Source organism: Conger conger, chromosome 2, assembly GCF_963514075.1.
Source record: "Conger conger chromosome 2, fConCon1.1, whole genome shotgun sequence".
NCBI lineage: Eukaryota > Metazoa > Chordata > Actinopteri > Anguilliformes > Congridae > Conger > Conger conger.
In genome coordinates, this window is record NC_083761.1 from 73,644,555 (window position 1) to 73,662,769 (window position 18,215).

At 44.2% G+C, this 18,215-nt stretch overlaps 2 protein-coding genes across 5 annotated transcripts in view; one reads left to right on the forward strand and one right to left on the reverse strand.

The window, feature by feature from the left end:
* The window catches only part of LOC133118955 (centrosomal protein of 95 kDa-like), a 20,080-nt gene extending 10,059 nt beyond the window's left edge, over positions 1-10,021 (reverse strand). Inside the window, exons 1-10 of one of the 3 annotated variants that reach the window (XM_061229292.1) lie at positions 9,662-10,021; positions 8,322-8,450; positions 7,288-7,395; positions 6,487-6,609; positions 5,281-5,398; positions 4,295-4,413; positions 2,609-2,731; positions 2,321-2,520; positions 515-587; positions 201-268 (exon numbers count right to left, since the gene is read on the reverse strand). In XM_061229292.1, the coding sequence (XP_061085276.1) occupies positions 201-268; positions 515-587; positions 2,321-2,520; positions 2,609-2,731; positions 4,295-4,413; positions 5,281-5,398; positions 6,487-6,609; positions 7,288-7,395; positions 8,322-8,450; positions 9,662-9,683 (1,083 nt within the window). In that variant the 5' untranslated portion in view covers positions 9,684-10,021. The remainder of the gene's footprint in view (positions 1-200; positions 269-514; positions 588-2,320; positions 2,521-2,608; positions 2,732-4,294; positions 4,414-5,280; positions 5,399-6,486; positions 6,610-7,287; positions 7,396-8,321; positions 8,451-9,661) is intronic. The other 2 variants (XM_061229301.1, XM_061229309.1) reach the window with 2 other exon arrangements.
* A 1,799-nt stretch (positions 10,022-11,820) lies between these two features.
* On the forward strand, positions 11,821-17,563 carry ddx5 (DEAD (Asp-Glu-Ala-Asp) box helicase 5). Of its 2 annotated transcripts, none has more exons than XM_061229328.1 (13): positions 11,821-12,017; positions 12,808-12,973; positions 13,137-13,233; positions 13,351-13,484; positions 13,674-13,739; positions 13,826-13,967; positions 14,054-14,214; positions 14,304-14,476; positions 14,586-14,696; positions 14,780-14,841; positions 14,937-14,996; positions 16,324-16,545; positions 16,821-17,563. In XM_061229328.1, exons 1-13 carry the CDS (start codon positions 11,977-11,979, stop codon positions 17,234-17,236), a joined length of 1,851 nt encoding a protein of 616 aa, XP_061085312.1. In that variant the 5' UTR covers positions 11,821-11,976; the 3' UTR covers positions 17,237-17,563. The 2 variants fall into 2 exon arrangements, with proteins under 2 accessions (XP_061085312.1, XP_061085318.1); XM_061229334.1 differs by having other exon boundaries at positions 16,324-16,558; positions 16,821-16,990.
* The last annotated feature ends 652 nt before the right edge of the window (positions 17,564-18,215 follow it).

Below are 18,215 nucleotides of genomic sequence, written 5' to 3' on the forward strand. Positions count from 1 at the left end.
GTCTGAGTGTTGCACTGGCCATCATACAGAAGAAAGCACCACAGGTAACTGAGGTGTTATGTGAACTCTGCTTGGTTTTGGAGTCTTTGTGTGAACCTGTTCTTTCATTGACAAGAGGCCGATTCTAAACCGAAGGTCCTGAGTTGACGAAGGGGTGGGAGAGGTCATGTGACATGCATTAATGGAAACTCCAGCCTCACCTCCATCTGTTTCCTGTCCACCTCAGAGCTGACCGCCTTCTGACTGGACATCGGCCTCTCGGTCTCATCTGCAGACCAACCACACAACTCAATGAGGAAACATCACAAACTGAGCAAACCACACCTTTTCAACAGTGATATGAGAGTTATTAAAAAAAGGGACCTCCATCTGTGCCTGTGCCCACACGGTGCATAATGAAAGCAAAAGTGCATTATTTTAGCTTCAGGCCAGGGCTACACTTTATAGTGACCTTTTATGAAATAAGCTGTTGTGTCGGCAGCCTCCTGGAGAGCCAGCTGCGAGCAGCGCTTACCCAGGAAGTGGCAGGGAGACTGCAGTCCATTAGCGGGAACGGTGTCAGACAGAGGCCTGGGGGACACGCCGTTCTGGGGGCAGAGGAGAGGACCGTCAGAGAGAGGCACAGACAAAGGGCACTCGGGGGCGCGGGTGTTAACACTCAATTTCCCTCTGAAAGGACGGCACATCACGCACACAGTGCAGGGGAAGGGCCGGGAGCGACCATTAGCCTCTGAGCATTGTAATGCAGAGAGGCTGTGTTCCGAGCGCTAACGTCACACTCAACAATAAAGGAACTGCCAGGAAACTCCACACCCCGAAAACCGAAGCTTAAAGACTTTGCATAGGAATGTTGCTCAACTCCGACCCACAACTCCGATCGGCTTATGTAACCGCGCGTGAGCTCATAACGCATTTAAACACCGACTGCAGGAACCATTTGGGTGGCTTTTTCCACCGATCGCTTTCCAGGAGAATGAAGTAAAGGAAATAATCTCGCTAAAATGGCTTCCGTGGTACACAGGCCTGAATCAGCAGTGTTTGAGAGTGCAGTGTGAGTGCATGTCTCTGCAGTTCAGTCGAACTGAAAGCAATAGCACTGCTACTGCCTGAATGAGAGCACTATATTTTTGAAAATGTTATAATTGCCCAGATTGGGAAAGGGGGGGCGCAACTGAGGACTGGGACGTTCCTACCGGTGATTATTTAGAGGTGAGAACTTCCAACATTATAGTATAGTATAGTATATTATATTTAAATCACTCCTAGACAGCTATCCTAGTTTAATGCAACTAACGTGGGCATTTAGAGGCAGGCAGGTGTAATGACATGTTATACCACCCTTAGAAGTTGTGGGAATAATGAGTAGCCCCAAAAAGGTAGTGAGGAGCACATTACTCATACAGACTCGATGGGTAAAACTCAGCAGTGCTTTTGTGTGTTTGTTGTTGCTCTCGGGTAGAGTTCAGAGCCGCTCTCACGAGTGTTGCACGCCCACGCGCGCGCTGCCACCGCCCACAGTTCACAAGTAGCGCGAACGTCCGTCGCCATATCCGGCCGGGGAGTGCCGAAAAGAACTTAACACCTCACACAAAAGAGCTCCTACGCCCCCCTCCCTCCCCCGCGGGCAAAGGTTTGTCAGGGCGTCACGCGATCAGCCCCTTTCTGCGGGACGGGTTCAAACCTGTCCCACACTCCCAGCCACGTCACGGGAACGCGCGGGGAACCGTGCGCAAACCGCGGCCGGGGAGTCCCAGAGAGAAACGGGACTACGGCCGTGTGGCCTCCAGACCTCACGCCTCACCGGTGGCGCGTCCTAGTTTACAAACCCCCGTGTCAACCCTAATCGTTTGTTCACATCGATATAAATATTTAGTAAGCTTACTCTCACCAGTCTCAACATCTTATGAGTGAGTCACGCAGAAAGGTGATACTTCTGGTTGGCATTTCTGCTTCTGGGGCTTAAATGCAGTATATACACTCAGCACAGGTGCTACTCTGTATTTACACTGTTTTCAGCCCCAGAATAAACTTCCCACACCAGGACAGCAGTGATGGCTCTGCAGATAAAACCACACTACTCACTGTTCCTCTATCTCACTACAGTAACTCACTGTTCCTCTCTCTCTCTCTCACTACAGTAACTCAGTGTTCCTGTATCTCACTACTGTAAGTCAGTGTTCCTGTATCTCACTACTGTAACTCACTGTTCCTCTATCTCACTCCAGTAACTCAGTGTTCCTGTATCTCACTACTGTAACTCAGTGTTCCTGTATCTCACTCCAGTAACTCAGTGTTCCTGTATCTCACTCCAGTAACTCACTGCTCTGATAAGAGGAGGCCGCTGCTCCTCTTCCTCCCCCCGGTGGCTGGATGCGCTGGCGGGGGACTGGCTGCCGGAGGGGCCCCGGTGCTCTGTCCGCTGGGGGGTGGTCTGGTACGGGGGCAGGAGGGGGACGGCCGAGCGGAGGGGCTCCCTCATGAGGGTGGCGCTGGCGTTCGGGAGGTCCTGGGTGACGGGCGCTGTGACGCAGGACACACACAAGTTTAAGAGAAGCACGTTCGCCGTTTCCACCCTTCTTCCGCCGAGCCCAACGCGTTCCTCACTCGCCTGCGCCTCGGCCGTGCGGTGACATCATCCCCCGGGGGCAGGAGCCGCTGGAGCGAGGGAGCTCGCAGGCCCTCCGGTCGGCGCTGACCGCACCATCAGACTGCTCGCTCGCACTCCTGCACACTGAGAACACCAACGCGTCCGTCAACACGGCGTCAACACAGCTATGCAAATACAGCCGGCGTGACTAAACACGCATCAAACCGCATACCAGGAAGCTTAAGAACATAAACAGCTGGGGAGGGTCATAACATTTTGGGGAGGTTACTTCCACCGAATACACAACCCATACAGAGATACCTTACTTGCAATTAAGTGATTAGGTGTGCCATCAGAAGCGAAGATCTTATTATTTCCCCTAATTCCAGTTTTTAAAAAAACACAGACTAAACAAACAGGCTCCTGTCATGGGGATAACATTGTTGTGTATTATCCCTGCACATGTAGAGGGCATCATCCTCATGTGTATGGAGGAGCTGCAGGGGAAACTGGAGCAAACGGGCCGGACCGACCACGCCAGCGCAAAGCTTGCTGCACATTAGGGCTTTTCACGGTCCTCAGCCCTGGGCTAAGAGGGACTTTAACCCAGGGCTAAGTCAGTGTTCACACTTGAACTTGCACATTCTAAAGAGGGCTAGCAGCAACCCTAGCCCTTGGCTAGCTGACCCTCCCTCTAGAGCAGGGTTAGCGCCGATGTCTTTGAGTTAAAGGTACAATAGGTAATTTCTGACTTCTAACGGTCAAGAGAGGAATTGCAGCAACAAATAACCCCTTCTCTGTGAACGTGCTGACGTTGAAACGCCATTGCCTGTGGCAATTAGAACCAAGCAATAATTCAAGAAGCTTGAATTATTGTACAGCTATACGATGTTTTGGTACAGTGCCAAACTGTATATTTTGAAACCCGAATTTAAGGACTATAAACACAGGCAGAGGGTGGGTCAGAGAGCCTGTTTCAATGATGGGGGATTTACAATGGTCTTGTAACAATGTTTTAAGAAAAAAATCTTACCCATTGTACCTTCAACCCCAGAAATACCCCCAAGCACAGTGCCAGAATAACAAGTGGGATCGCTCAGCCCAAATGCTTGTGTGAACACAGGATGAGCTCACTTTGGGCTTCAGAGCCAAGGATAGCCCAGGGCTATTAGTCTATTAGGGCTTTTCACACTGAACTACCCCTCACAGTCGATACTGAAACAGCACCAATCTTAGCCCCTGGGCAAAGCTAGCTGGCTCCATTCATTTGCACCAACAGCTAACCCCAGAAATCACCTGAAATACTGCCGAAATAGCTAGCGTGGAACAGCGACTGGGTCAGCTGTAGGATACCTGTGGAATGTTTACTGTCCAATCAGACGGCTCTACCGTTACGCTCTCGTGCTGCTGAATGTAAACATTGGCTGTCTGCTATGTTTGTCCAACGGATCTGAGCACAGGCGTTCAGAGGGAGAAGTCTGAATCTTTACCCTGGGTCTGAAGCTTAGCTGTGGGTAAAACAAAGACCGACTGAAAGGAGGGAAACTTGCCCTGGGTCAATCTTAGAAGCTTAGAAGTTTAAAATGCTTCAAAAGAGACAACACCACATGCCCCGTGCAGCCAGTAGCACACAAAAGAAGATTCTTCCGTCTTCCGCAAAATGAACCGTTCCTCAATGAACCGTGAACAGCAAGCAGTGCGTCCCACCTCTCTGTTTGGCAGTGAACGTCCGGGCCGAATCTCCCAACCGAATAAGCTCCGCGGTGGACTCAGACCCATCAGCACTCCAGGAAGGGAGGGAGTGTTTGCTGGACTGGACAGTCGAGCTGCAAAATCAGACATTGTTGTTCATTACGATAGCACCATTAGCGGTGTGTACAAATGGGCATACAATATACACATGTATATGATGTGCAAACAGAAGTGCAAATATTTCACAACACAAAAGCTGCGCCTGTACCGAAAGGAATGTGGTTTTGTTTATCGGGACACAATCTGAACGAGGGCACGGACTTCAGAAGGGAGCGCTAAGCTTCCTGGAGTTTCCTGCAAGCCTTACCAAGCCACAACAGCGAAAGCATCGCACTCACCTCACTTCAAGTAATGAGATCTGAAATGAGCTGTTCAAACGCTGCTTGAAACTGTGTAATAAAATGCCTCCGTGTCACATGCGTCAACATAGCTACCAAGAGACCATGGAGCGTCCCGGGTCATGTGATCTGTGCAGACAGTAGACTTTTTCATTATCTCAACGCACGAGGAACAAAATGCAGTCAGACCACTTTATGTGCTGCTGGTTAGAACAGCTGTTGCCATCATTACAGTGACTCATTCCACCCTGTTTACTCTCCAGTAAACGCAATGAAACCATCGCGCCAGGACGAGGAGTAAAAGTAAACACACGAGACAAGCGCACGAATGCCCCGGGGACTGTTCTGTCCTGCGCGCTCACCTCTCCGAACACAGAGCCCTGAAAGCACGGAGAAACACGCCTCTTTTTGCGTTCGAGCCCTCCACCTCCCCTGACCTCTGTGTGTGACCCCGATAAGGATCAGAGCCCCACCCTGACGGGACGGCCATGCACGCAGGGACCAGAGGGAGGAGGAAAGACTTTCTCCACTGTAACGTTACTCAGACAGCTGCCATTACAAGCGGACGGATGTGGAGATAGGCGAGTCGGAGCATGGACTCACTGCACGCTGGAGCACTGAGATACCCTCTCCAGCAGGTTCTCCTGCTGCTCTGGGTGGTCTCTCCCGGGGGCTGAGGTGTGGGTCGCAGCCATGCCAGGGAGCCCGGCTGGCTCTTCTGCTGCGGGAAACAGAGACGTGTCGGATGAGACAGACACCTGTACACACTGCTCCCTGCAGCCACCAGGCCTGAGGTCCCACTACCTTCCGTAGGGCCTCATATTTTCAGTTTCATGGGAAAACAATCTGGTCTAAAAAGAGGAATTAAGCACATAAATGCAAGGTTTAAAAAAGAAAAAAGGAAATAATTTCACAAATAGCATTTGGTGCTGCCTGAGCATTGGGGATAGCATTTCAGCCTGAGGGCGAATGGACACGTGAGGTGGACAGAGGATTTAGTGGCGATACGAGAAACGTCCCGTTTGGGGTATCAGAAGAAGCTGCTGCGGCTGGTTCCTCATCCGCATCGCACCAGACCGACACACCCTTCACGGATGAGTCATCAAAAACGCGGGCAGGCTTTTAGCAATGGAAGTACGCGCTTATTGCCATTGTGGAGACCCGTGTGACAGCAAGGGAGTCGCTCCATTCATACGTACACACATCCCAAATAATTACATAAAGAAAATGTCAGGCTGCTGCGTTTTACGGCTGTGTGTGTGCATACGCTAGGTTTCTCAAACAAATACGTATATACATCTTGCCAGTAAAGAGGGTATCATTTTGTGACATCCTGGTTATAAACTTTAGGGATCTGGAAGATTTTCGCCAGTTGGTATGTTACGTTTACTAGATAGCTATAGCATGAAACAAGACCCCCACCCCATCCTCACCTGGCATAAGCTTAGAGTATTTACCAGGACATGACCATTTGAAGCCAGCCGGCGTGACGGCTGCATTCAGACAGGAGGGAGTGTGACAGACACAAGGGCAGGCACAGTTATACCAATCCATAAACGCTCCCTGTAATCCCGACTGCAGTCAGTTTAAACCCATTACGTCCAGTTCATGTGCGCTGATGATCTCATTCAAACACAGACTTGGCAGCGTGAGCTTTGGGGCGTTAGAATACAGAGGAGCTCAGCAAAACTGGACAACTCACTGCAAAGCAGTTTCCAAGCACAGGCATCTTCAGAGCAACATTACAGTCTGTCTGTCAATTTGAGGAGACACAGTGCGTTCCTGCGAGAAGAACAAAGAGGACTTCACCTGCTCCGTCTTCATGCAGTGGCTCCTCCTCGTATATCTGCTCAGTGAGATACTCCAGCAGCCCATCAAAAATTTCCAGCAAGTTTTTTATGGATTCTTTGTCTCCCGTTACAACATTCTCACCTGGAAAAAAAAAAAAATGAACCAACAGTGAGACCGAGAAAGGACAGAAATATTAGTTTTGAACAGTAACCCTGTAACCTCACGTTCATAAATAGGATCTAATGGACGACCGTAAACGGAGCGATATTCCCACTGAACAAGGCCCTGTTGTTCTTTTTGTTTGTGGCAGAAATTGCCCTGGGATTATTTGTTAAACATTCACAAATTCACAGGGTAAAAACAGCACCACCTCAATTTACAACAGACAATTCCTGGAATGTCATTTTCCGAATGCGAAAATGAATAAAAAAAAGAACAATTTACCATTTAATATTCTTGCAATAAATGAAATCACATGAGGACCATGTGATTGCTTCAAGCGTTTGTAGCCTGTTGAAGTGACCATAAATAGCGTCCTCTAAAAAGCTCTGCCATTATAAGCGGTCGCCACTGTCTGTCAACTGAATTGCCATTCGTTCGATCATGACAATCACGGTAAATAGGAATTTCTGAAGATGACAGGAGCAATCAATGGGACATAAAATGCTTGGATAAAAAGGGTCATGCACTGTAAGTGAAAGGGTAAGTGAATTACCACAGCGCTCTGTAAGTTGGATAGGAGAGATTGACATGGACACAAGTTATGTAAATGATACTACTGCTCGTAAATAGGCAATATAAAATGAACGGTCTGCTCACCTGTGATGTGAGACAAGCTGATTTGCAGGTAATCCAGAGCTAGAGAGTCAATAACTGACTGCACATTGTGAATGTCATCCTCTTGACTCCGGGGAGCAGCAATGTAATCTGCAGATAGAGAAACAGCCCGTCACCACCTGGTATACCCTTCACTGTCCTCATAATCATCACCTGGTATACCCTTCACTGTACTCATAATCATCACCTAGTATACCCTTCACTGTCCTCATAATCATCACCTAGTATACCCTTCACTGTATTCATAATCATCACCTGGTATACCCTTCACTGTCCTCATAATCATCACCTAGTATACCCTTCACTGTCCTCATAATCATCACCTAGTATACCCTTCACTGTACGTTTTACCAGACCGGTAAGGCACGGGTATAAAAACTTCTCAGGTCTTTAAGGTTCCGGTTCCCAATCCATTACACAATCTGCGTAATTGGCTCTGGATACATATGCAAGCATGCAGTAGTTTGTTTTTGACCAGCGGTACAAGGAAACAGGATCTTGGAACAATGGAAGAAGGTTCTGATCCAAACCTTACACCAACCATTGCAAGATTCTGTTTCCTCATATTGCTAGTCAAAAACAAACTACTAAATATTCTGATACCCGTCATGAAGCACTTAAATGCTGTTCTTGCCATTTATTAGATTTACAATGCGGAATCCATCCTTGATGGTTTCAAAAACCGCACCCATGAAATAATCATAAGAGTAATCGATAAAAACAAGTTATAAGATTGTGGACTTTATGGGGCAGAGGCAGGGCAACATGGCTGTTACACATGAAAAATTCTTCATTGCATTATCATCATATAAAATGGAAAAATAGAAAAAGAGCACTAACTTGTCTCTGGATTAATGCCATCAGTTAAACAAACAATAATAGTAAATAGTACACTAAGGGTATAGAAATATAAATTAAATGGGACAAATGAAAGCCGCAGGATGAAACTATTGTATTGGCAAGAGATAAGAGGAGTTGCATTTAGGAAGAGATTCGGTTTTTAACCGTTAGTTTACCTGGGACCTTTTCCCCCAGGATTGCTTCATACAAAGCAACAAAAACATTGGCGTCACAGTCTGTCACCTTCCTCAGCCTCAGGTTAATATGACACTTGCTGAGAAGATCATTGGCCACGTCCACCCAATCTGTTACAAAGAAACACATTAAGAACGTTAAGAAGCTGACCAAACGTAAATGTTAATTACGGCAGTAATTTGAACTACCATTTGAGATAATATAACTAATTATGAAAATATGTATTGCTACAGTTGGTAGTCTAAGGGAGAGGTTCACAACAGCTGGTCGTAGATGTTAACTAGCCTAGCTGTTTCAGCTAATTAATAATGCCTAGCTCTAACGTTAACACCATCTTATCTAACGACATCTTAACTCGTAAATTGAGGTCGTCGACACTTGCCAAGTAAATGTTGGCGCCTCATCGAAAGACTGGCGGCAATATACCAACGTAATATATGTGCCGTTAACCAATTGTCCAGCCAGCTAACCCCACTAGCTAGCTACTCTTTACTGTTTGCAAGCGACATTCCGAAGTTTAGATGCATTCGAATGACAATAGATAATATTAGCCAAACTTCTATACTGACGTTGGCCGTGTCAAGCTTGTAACGTTAAGTTAGCGGTTTGCGTTGTCGTTACCATTAACGTTAAACTAGCTATTAAAATAGCAAATGTAACTCTAATAAGGTAACTCGGGTTAAGTAGCCACAGGACTTTCAATAACCTCAATTGTAATATGGCCAACAATTGTAGCTAGTAATGTTAGGTAACGTTTGTATAGCTAACGTTAGCTATCACAGGCATAAACTCGCAAGATGCTGATTAGCTCGCTATCTAGCCAACTTCCTATAGTCACTGTGTCCACACATCTATAATTCTGGGATCCGCTTGGTAACTCCAGTTAGCTACCAGTGAGCTGGTTGCCAAGGCAGCGTTGGCTACCTAAAGTTAGTTGCTCGCTAGCTGGCTAGTTAGACTTTATTAACCAGATGTGTAAGTGCCAAGTCAGCTGGCAACATTAGCTAGCTGTCAGAATAAACGTTGCCGTTTGTTAGCTAACAAGCTAGCAAAAGATGCTGACTGAACAATCGGCAATGCTAACTAGCTAACGTTAGATAAGTTAGGAATGCTGGCTAACTTGCAACAACGTCCTTGTGTTGAGTGACGTTAGACAGGACTAGCTAGCTTGCAACTAGCTAACTAGCCTTAATTAGATCACAATAATACGACTCAGCCCATTGGAAGTAAGTTAATGATCAAGTTGGCTAATGTTAGCCAGCTAAGTACAAATAAAATTATATTCATGGGGCTTGCTTAGTTTCACAAATCAGTCACTAACCTCTCTCTTCTTGGGTTCCCATGAATCCCTTTAGCTAGCGCTAGCTGACCCCGATGTAAAGCGGTAGCTTACAAGCTCGGTCTCTACGTTTGTGTTAAAAACGTTGCTCTGACCTGACTGTAACGTTAACGTCAGTCTGGTCAAGACATTTGGGAACAGACAACGAATACATTGGGAGGCGTCTCCTTCCCCGAGTCTGGACATTTAAAACAGGAGAAAACTGTGATTGGCTGCAGTGCCCAGAAATGTGCTTCCGGATATAACGTAAGATATATATCGAAACAATTCTAATTACACCGAAAAATACTGTACCATTTGTATACTTTCATCAAATAACATGAATAAATACACGAATAGTGAGACTACATTCAAATATGGTTTCGTAAACAAGCAGTATATTTTCACTTGGTTAAATTATTCACAGGCGGTTGCATTGACGTCATTTACCGGTAAAGGATGTGCCTCAGTACATCCATTGATGTTCTTTCCTACTGCGTCGCCCTAGTACTTTAAGAAAGTAGATCCATCGTGTTGGCAATTCTCCAGCTACTTTGGAACCCTGTATGTGTCTAAACTTTGTCAATTATATATTTTTATGTGTATGATTTTTATGTTATGGTTTACGAAATCTTACCTTTAAACAACAACAATTTGTTTCATTCAAATGCGTTTCATATTAGTCACTCAACAAAGGACATTGCCACAACGCCTCAGCGTGCTGAGGGGAAAAAAATCGTTTCCTTGCAAACAACATGAGGTGTATGGAAAAACAATCTAATTATTCTTCGACAACAAACGTCTGGCCAGCCTGGTGTGTTCACGTGTGTGTTTGTTTTTCCCGACAAAGATCTTGCCTAATGCAATAATGGAGGTGCAACTATGCGGTTACATAATTTATCGTTCCTTTCGTTTTCTCCTAGAAAGACGGAAAATAACCAGAAGTTAGGAAACGTGGAAAGCATCCCTTCTGGGTTTTAATGTTTACAAATGTACATACATTTTGTTAATGTTTCAAGTATTACACACTAACGAATGGATGGCTTTTAAATCCATATAAAGGTTATTTGGCATTTGAGTTTTGTACTGTGTATGTTGTCTTGTGTTGTGCACGTGGGCCTATCTGCAAGTCTAGTTTCAATATGGCATAATAAAGATTGATTGATGGCCTTTTTTAAAAATATATTGATTTGAATTGTATAACCTGTTGACAAGTTGTTCTCTGACAGAGTCTATTTATAATCATTAAAAGATTTCCCCCCAATTTTGCCTGAAACTCGCTTGAAACTTCTGTGACTGGGGTCAATTTTCAGTCTTCCATCTTTGCTTTTGTATAATGTACTTGTGCGATTATATTTGAGAGGTAGCTTTTGGAAAGTAGTATGCGTTTATATATGAAATGCAGTAGGCCTATCTTTAATGGAATACAATTAAAATAATATTTAATCAATAATAAAACAGTATAGTACTAAACTACTTATATACTTAACTTATATTGTGTAACATACAACTAACAGTGCAATACAAAGGTGAGCACTTTGTAAACTACAATAATTAGGGAGTGAGGTCTGTAAATCGGCAGTTTTATGTATTTTAGTTATTTTAAAAGAAAACCACCCTGCCACAGTTATATAGTGTCTGATCTTCACACAATGCTCAGGTTTAAACAGTTTGACTGTTACAGTGTTTCAAGCATTAGCCAGATAAATTACATCCACCGATGTAGCTGTGTGACGTAACCTAACCGGGAAAAACTTTAGACTAAGAATTGTTTAAAGAAGCTATTTTAAACTTAATACACATCGTAGCTAAAACGAAACGATAGCTAGTAAAAAACAAAATAATGTTTAAAAAAATGAATGTGTGGAACATCCAATTCACTGCGTCACAGAAAAATAATAGTGAAAATGAATATGCCCCGAATAGATGCCTACTATCGACGTGAAGGAATTATAAATCGCACCAACTTGTAACAATGATTCTATCAGAATATCTACATATATTTTAAACCCTTATGTTAATATGACCCTTTGCTTTCTAATCCAATCGAGACATTTTGATCTCCGTTCACCTCCCCCAGTTTCCTTTGGTATAAAAGTAGGGCCGGTGATAGGCGGATGGATACAAAGACTACGACACGAGCTCGTGTCTTTCCCTGTTGCCTTATAAACCAGTAGTGCCAGTTCAGACGCCGGCATTTTCCCCTCATCCACTCAGTTGCTTACGTTTGTCGGACAGTGGGGCTTAGTATTTAACGTTAAATCGGTCATTATTATTTAATTGTTTTACTTTTTTTTCCCTCCCACTTCGTCGACAACATGCCTGGATTTTCAGACAGAGATCGCGGTAGAGACAGAGGGTAAGATGCTTTAAAATGTAATAAGATTGACCAAGTTAGCTGGCTAACGTTAGCTAGCTCACTAAATCGTCTTCGTCTAGCCTAACCTAGCTAACTTCCGCTAAAATTATTAGGTATCATTGCTGATTGCTAGCGTGGTTACATGGAGAAAGCCGTCAAGTAAAGTTAATGTAGTTAACGTTGAATATATTTTTGAAGAGTACCGCTTCAGAATGAGCGATCTAAAGCCAGTACGCAGTTGGAAAATTTTGGCTAGTTAATAATGAACATTGTATTTGAATGAACAAATAATAGATATACTGTTAATACTTTGTTTTGTATTCAAATGTTAGTCGACCGAGATGATCGTAATTCAAATTGAACGCAGTCGTTTCCGTATTGTACCAGTCGCCCTGTTCGCCATGTGGCGAAACTGGATGTGAATACAAAATGCCGGCCGGTTTTTTTCTTTGTTCCTCTGTCGGTCAGAAGTAAAATGGCAGCGGCTTAAAATGTGACGCAGAAACAAATGGAATCCACCCTGTATTTTAAACCACGTAAATATGTCCATTTCAAGCTAAAAACTTACTGTTAATTGCGTTTCTTTTTTGTCATTTTTCTGTAGCCAGCTAGCGCTAGCATTCTTCTAGCCGTATCAATTTGCTAAACATTAGTGAACTGTTGCGCTCGCTCACAAACGTGAATTGGCTGGCTAGCTACCAAAGTGTTAGCCATTTAAGAACTAGGAGGCCTTGTTCTCTAAAAACGAGGCAATGGAGCTGGGAAAATAACGGGACTGCTTTGCCCACAGATATGGCGGTGCGCCACGTTTTGGAGGAAGTCGTGGTGGGCCTCCTCAGGGAAAGTTTGGAAATCCTGGGGAAAGACTGCGTAAGAAACACTGGAACTTGGATGAGCTCCCAAAATTTGAGAAGAATTTCTACCAGGAGCATCCTGATGTCACTCGGAGGCCAGCGGTATGTGGTCAATTTAAAGTCTTCCATGTTTTATTCAAGGTTCAAGGCTAAATCTGTATGGTTACCATGTGGACCTATTACCTATTAGCTTTGCCTCCAATTTGTGTACGTGTTAAAAGCTCACCTGGAGATCATGTCATTGAAGTCGCTCTTTCTTTTACAGCAAGAGGTTGAGCAATACAGGAGAACTAAAGAGGTCACCGTGAAGGGGAGGGACTGCCCAAACCCTATGCTCAAATTTCATGAAGCCAGTTTTCCAAGTAAGTTTAAAAAAAAAAAAAAAAAAAAAAAAAATACAAATGTACATTTTTGTTGCTTCCTTGCTGCTTCAATGGAATGTGAGAAACCACAGCTTATCTTTTGACTTTCTTTTACAGCTTATGTGATGGATGTGATCACCAAGCAAAATTTCACAGACCCCACCCCCATTCAGTCACAAGGCTGGCCATTGGCTTTAAGTGGGAAAGATATGGTCGGGATTGCGCAGACTGGATCTGGCAAAACCCTTGCGGTAAGCTATACCTATGGAACAGCTTCCCTCCATACAATTGTATAGTTTGCTTCATCAGGGACAGTTTTATTTTAGTCTAGTCCCCAACCTGCCTGTCTTGAGTCACTTATGTATGAAAATAGTGGACAGAGCACAAATGTAAACTGAGGTAAGATCCATTTTTAACATGCTGTCCTTTCATTATTTTAGTATCTGCTGCCTGCAATTGTGCACATTAATCACCAACCTTTCCTGGAGCACGGTGATGGGCCAATCGTAAGTACTCCTAAGTGTACTGCAATACAAAACCTATTCATAGCCATAATGGAACATTTTAGTAAGTGTACCTTGTGTCTTTTCAGTGTTTGGTGCTTGCCCCTACTCGTGAGTTGGCCCAGCAAGTGCAACAGGTCGCTGCTGAATATGGGAGAGCATCTCGACTGAAGTCTACCTGTATTTATGGAGGTGCCCCCAAGGGACCACAGATCCGTGATCTTGAAAGAGGTATGTTCTTGCCTTGAGGGCAACTCTCCTCCTGAGACATCTACTAATGGCAGGCACTGTAATAACCTGTAATTCTTGCTGCGCAGGTGTTGAAATTTGCATTGCTACACCTGGACGGCTCATCGACTTCCTGGAAGTTGGAAAAACAAACTTGCGTAGATGCACTTACCTCGTTCTGGATGAGGCAGACAGAATGCTCGACATGGGCTTCGAGCCACAAATCCGGAAAATTGTGGACCAGATCAGAGTAAGTTTAAAAAAAATATTCATAATTCTGCTCAATTTGAACTTCAACTGAACAGCTTGGTAAAATGAATATATTTGACTACTTTGCAGCCAGACCGTCAGACACTCATGTGGAGTGCTACTTGGCCCAAAGAAGTACGTCAGTTGGCTGAAGACTTCCTGAAGGACTACGTCCAGATCAACGTGGGGGCACTGCAGCTGAGCGCCAACCACAACATCCTGCAGATCGTGGATGTGTGCAACGATGGAGAGAAGGATGACAAGTGAGTTTCCACAATGATCTGTGCTCAAGTTCAGGGTTCAAGTCTTGTTAAAAATAAGCTTTGATTGTAGCAGATGGTAAGATGCATTTCTTCCTAATGTTCTGTGTAGACTCCTCCGCCTGCTGGAAGAAATCATGAGCGAGAAGGAGAACAAGACCATCATCTTCGTGGAAACCAAGAGGCGATGCGATGACCTCACCAGGAGAATGAGGAGGGATGGGTAGGTATCTTCATACTGTGGTGCATCACATGTTTGTCATTACTGCTTCAAAGGTTCTTTTCTAAAACGTATTCTCTTTTCAGCTGGCCAGCAATGGGCATTCATGGAGACAAGAGTCAACAGGAGAGGGACTGGGTTCTCAATGGTATGGTTTCAAGTCTTGATTTGTTTTTGTGACTTAAAGGTACATTTCTAATGGCTTTTCCTGAACGGCTTAATTTATTTTATTTTTTCTTCCAGAATTCAAATACGGAAAGGCTCCCATCCTAATTGCCACAGATGTCGCCTCCAGAGGTTTAGGTTAGTGTCTTTTTAAATATCCCACTGTACCATGTTAAAATGTTACTTTAAAGAAAGTGTATTGCTTTCTTTAACTTCTATGCATTTTCTGAGTTTTTCTCACCTAAAGGTGGAGTCTTTGTGGCAGGGCCTAGGCATGACAAGTCCAGGCCTCGAGAGGGGGAAGGAGGACTATTGGAAGTGATCGACTGGCTGCCACCCAGTCGCGTAGAGAGGTGAAAGGCTGAGCTCAGCATCGTGTGCCAGTAATCTTGGAAAGGCAGTGTGGCTAAGCCTTGCTCTTTGATTCATATCTGTTCTCTGTCCATGGGTTTACTTGAAATGCCATTCACCCAGCCCTGTTCCAACTCAAACCCAGCTTTGTGCCGTTGCCATGCCTTGCATGTCTGTTGTAGAGCACTGTGTGGCAAGTCATTGTTTTGAGATTTGGAAAGTTTCTCTTATTTGTGAAGCTTGTCAAAGCATGGGTGTTGCAAACAGATGTTAAAACGGTTTCAAAATGCTGGTACTGGAATGGAGAGAGCAGTTTCAGCATAGTTAATCACCTCTCAATTGGTGACCACTGGCACATGTTTAGCGACAGTCGGACATAAGAGTAACAGGAAGCATAAAACCTCATACCAAATTCCAAGCTCAAGTTCCTCCCTCGCCTGCGTTTTTAAGTCATGTCGAGACCTGCCAACGAGAGACATTTTCTCAAGTGAACACTGGCTTCTTGGAAGATCTTGCCTAGACGAGACTGATGGGGGGAGATGCTTTTTGATAGATCAGGGGTGAAATAGAGCTTTTTCTTTTTTTGGGACCCCTCAAATTAGTTCTGGTCTATATGGTCTTGGCAAGACATGCAGTGTGGCCTTTATAGCAAGCTTCTCATGAGTGTGTAAGGGAAAAGGACCTTCAAAGCCTTACCAACTGAAAGGTCCTATATTGGCACACGAGGAGGCAACAGTGCACATAGCGGCCCTACTGCGTAGAAGCACCTGGATGTCACTTGACAATTTGTGGGGATTTCGCTGCATTGGGAAAGGACTAGTGAATGCATACTCCTTAATGGTAAGACTTCAATCCAGTTTTTCTCTTGGTAAAAAGGGAGGGTCGCTTTTTTTTTTCCTTTTTTTTGGACGGAAGCAAATGGAGTGTGCATCGTTTCTCTCTTCCCACAGTAGTATTCCCATGGAGTTGAACATTGGATTTGTGTTAACGCTATTCTTTGCAGCCCAGTTATTCTCTTCCTCCCCCCTGTTTTGCTAACTTGTGTTTTTGGTTTGGCTGTTGTGGTGTGCAAAATCTTGTACGTTGCTTTTTGCCACACTGCAACACTTTACAGATGTGGAAGATGTGAAATTTGTCATCAATTATGACTACCCTAACTCCTCTGAGGACTATATTCACCGCATTGGAAGAACTGCCCGCAGTCAAAAAACGGGTACAGCCTACACCTTCTTTACTCCTGGCAACATGAAACAAGCCAGCGACCTCATCTCTGTGCTTCGCGAGGCCAATCAGGCAATCAACCCCAAGCTGATCCAGATGGTGGAAGACAGAGGAGGTAAATTCAATTGGTGAGATACAGACACTGTGGTTCATCTACAGACTTTTTTTACTTTTTATACTTTTTGTACTTTTTTTGAAGTGGATGAGCCAGGTTATTGGTGTCCATTTTTATTAAGGGTGTTTGGGGATAGTTGCCATGTCTAGTTTGCTTTGTAGTCAGCTAATGGTTTTAAAGTGCCACAGGGCACATTATGGAAATGTAGTAATACTGTTTGTTGGTCATTTGAAATCCTGTCTGTTTCTAAGTTATGCACTGCTTTTCCTTTTTAGGTCGTTCAAGGGGGGGAAGAGGTGGCTATAAAGACGACCGACGGGATAGGTATTCTGGCGGGAGGAGGGATTTTGGTAGCTTTAGGGACAGGGATAACGACAGGGGTTTCGGAGCAAAGAAGGTTTTTGGCACAAAGACACAGAATGGAGGCTATGGGGGCAGCAGCTATGACAACAGCAGCAGTGGCTTTGCGAATGGCTATGGTAACTGTGGACAGTCCAACTTTGGTGGTGCTGCGACTCAAGCTGGCACATTCGGAAATCAGAATTTCCAGAACCAGCAGTTTGGAGGAAACCAGGGCACTGGTCAGAATGGCATGAGCCATCCCCAGTTCCCCTTTAACCCGCAGCAGCAGCCTCAGCAACCTCCACAGCCCATGGTCCCCTACCCCATGCCTCCACCTTTCCCTCAGTAAACGAGCGCACATAAAACCTGTAGGAGTAATTTATTGTTTTGTCCTGTTTAAGTCCAATATTCTTATCCTGCATTGTACTGTATTTTTATTTTTACAATTGAGTTGAGAATATTCAACATTTTGAAGTCTTGCAAGCGAATACAAGTGGTGTCTGCAGTGCAGCGGAGTGTGATGGTGCACTTTTTCCTACCATTTGTCACATTCCTGTTTATTTTTTTTTTTACTAGGTAATGCAAATCTTTTGATTTACAGTATGTTCAGTGATATGTTCAAATCTTAACAGAAGGCAATGCATGGCCTTTCAAATAAAACTTCAAAAATTCCAAATTGTCTTGCATTTTTTCCCCCTTGTATTGCCAGTATTTATTTTTGGTTGTAATTTAAGACATTAAAATCTGCTGACATGTTTTTACAAACAATTGCGCCATGGAATGGTTCTCACTTATGAAAATGGTCAATTGAAGGCTTTAATTTGATGGAAAATGTTTTGTTGGTGACTATAAAGGCCAGACCATTGTCTTGGTATTGAATTTCTTTCAAGGTTCCGTTTTGCCACAGACAACCACTGCAGTGGTCATTTCTTGCCGATAATGGTTTGTGCAAATTGTGAAAATATATTCACAAGATTGGTGATTAAACAAAACAACATTTGTCCACCTTGAGTGGTTTATTTGCCAAGCAGCGTTCTAGTCATGCTACACTCGTATGGGCACAGTGAGTTCTTTATAGAAATTGAATTATCTAACCCAAATTTAAGGGAAGCCATTTTGTGCATGCACATACCTTCAGTGTTGTAGTAATGGCGAATATTTACTCAAGTTAGCCGAATAAACTTACTTGGTTTACACGAGTAACATTGAAATGATTCAGTGTCAGGATTCCTCGTACTTTACCCAATTTGGTTGGTTATATTTTCCTGGTATCTGGAGATGATCGTCTTATGAACTAAAATTGCTTTCTGCATATAAGAGGAAGGCGT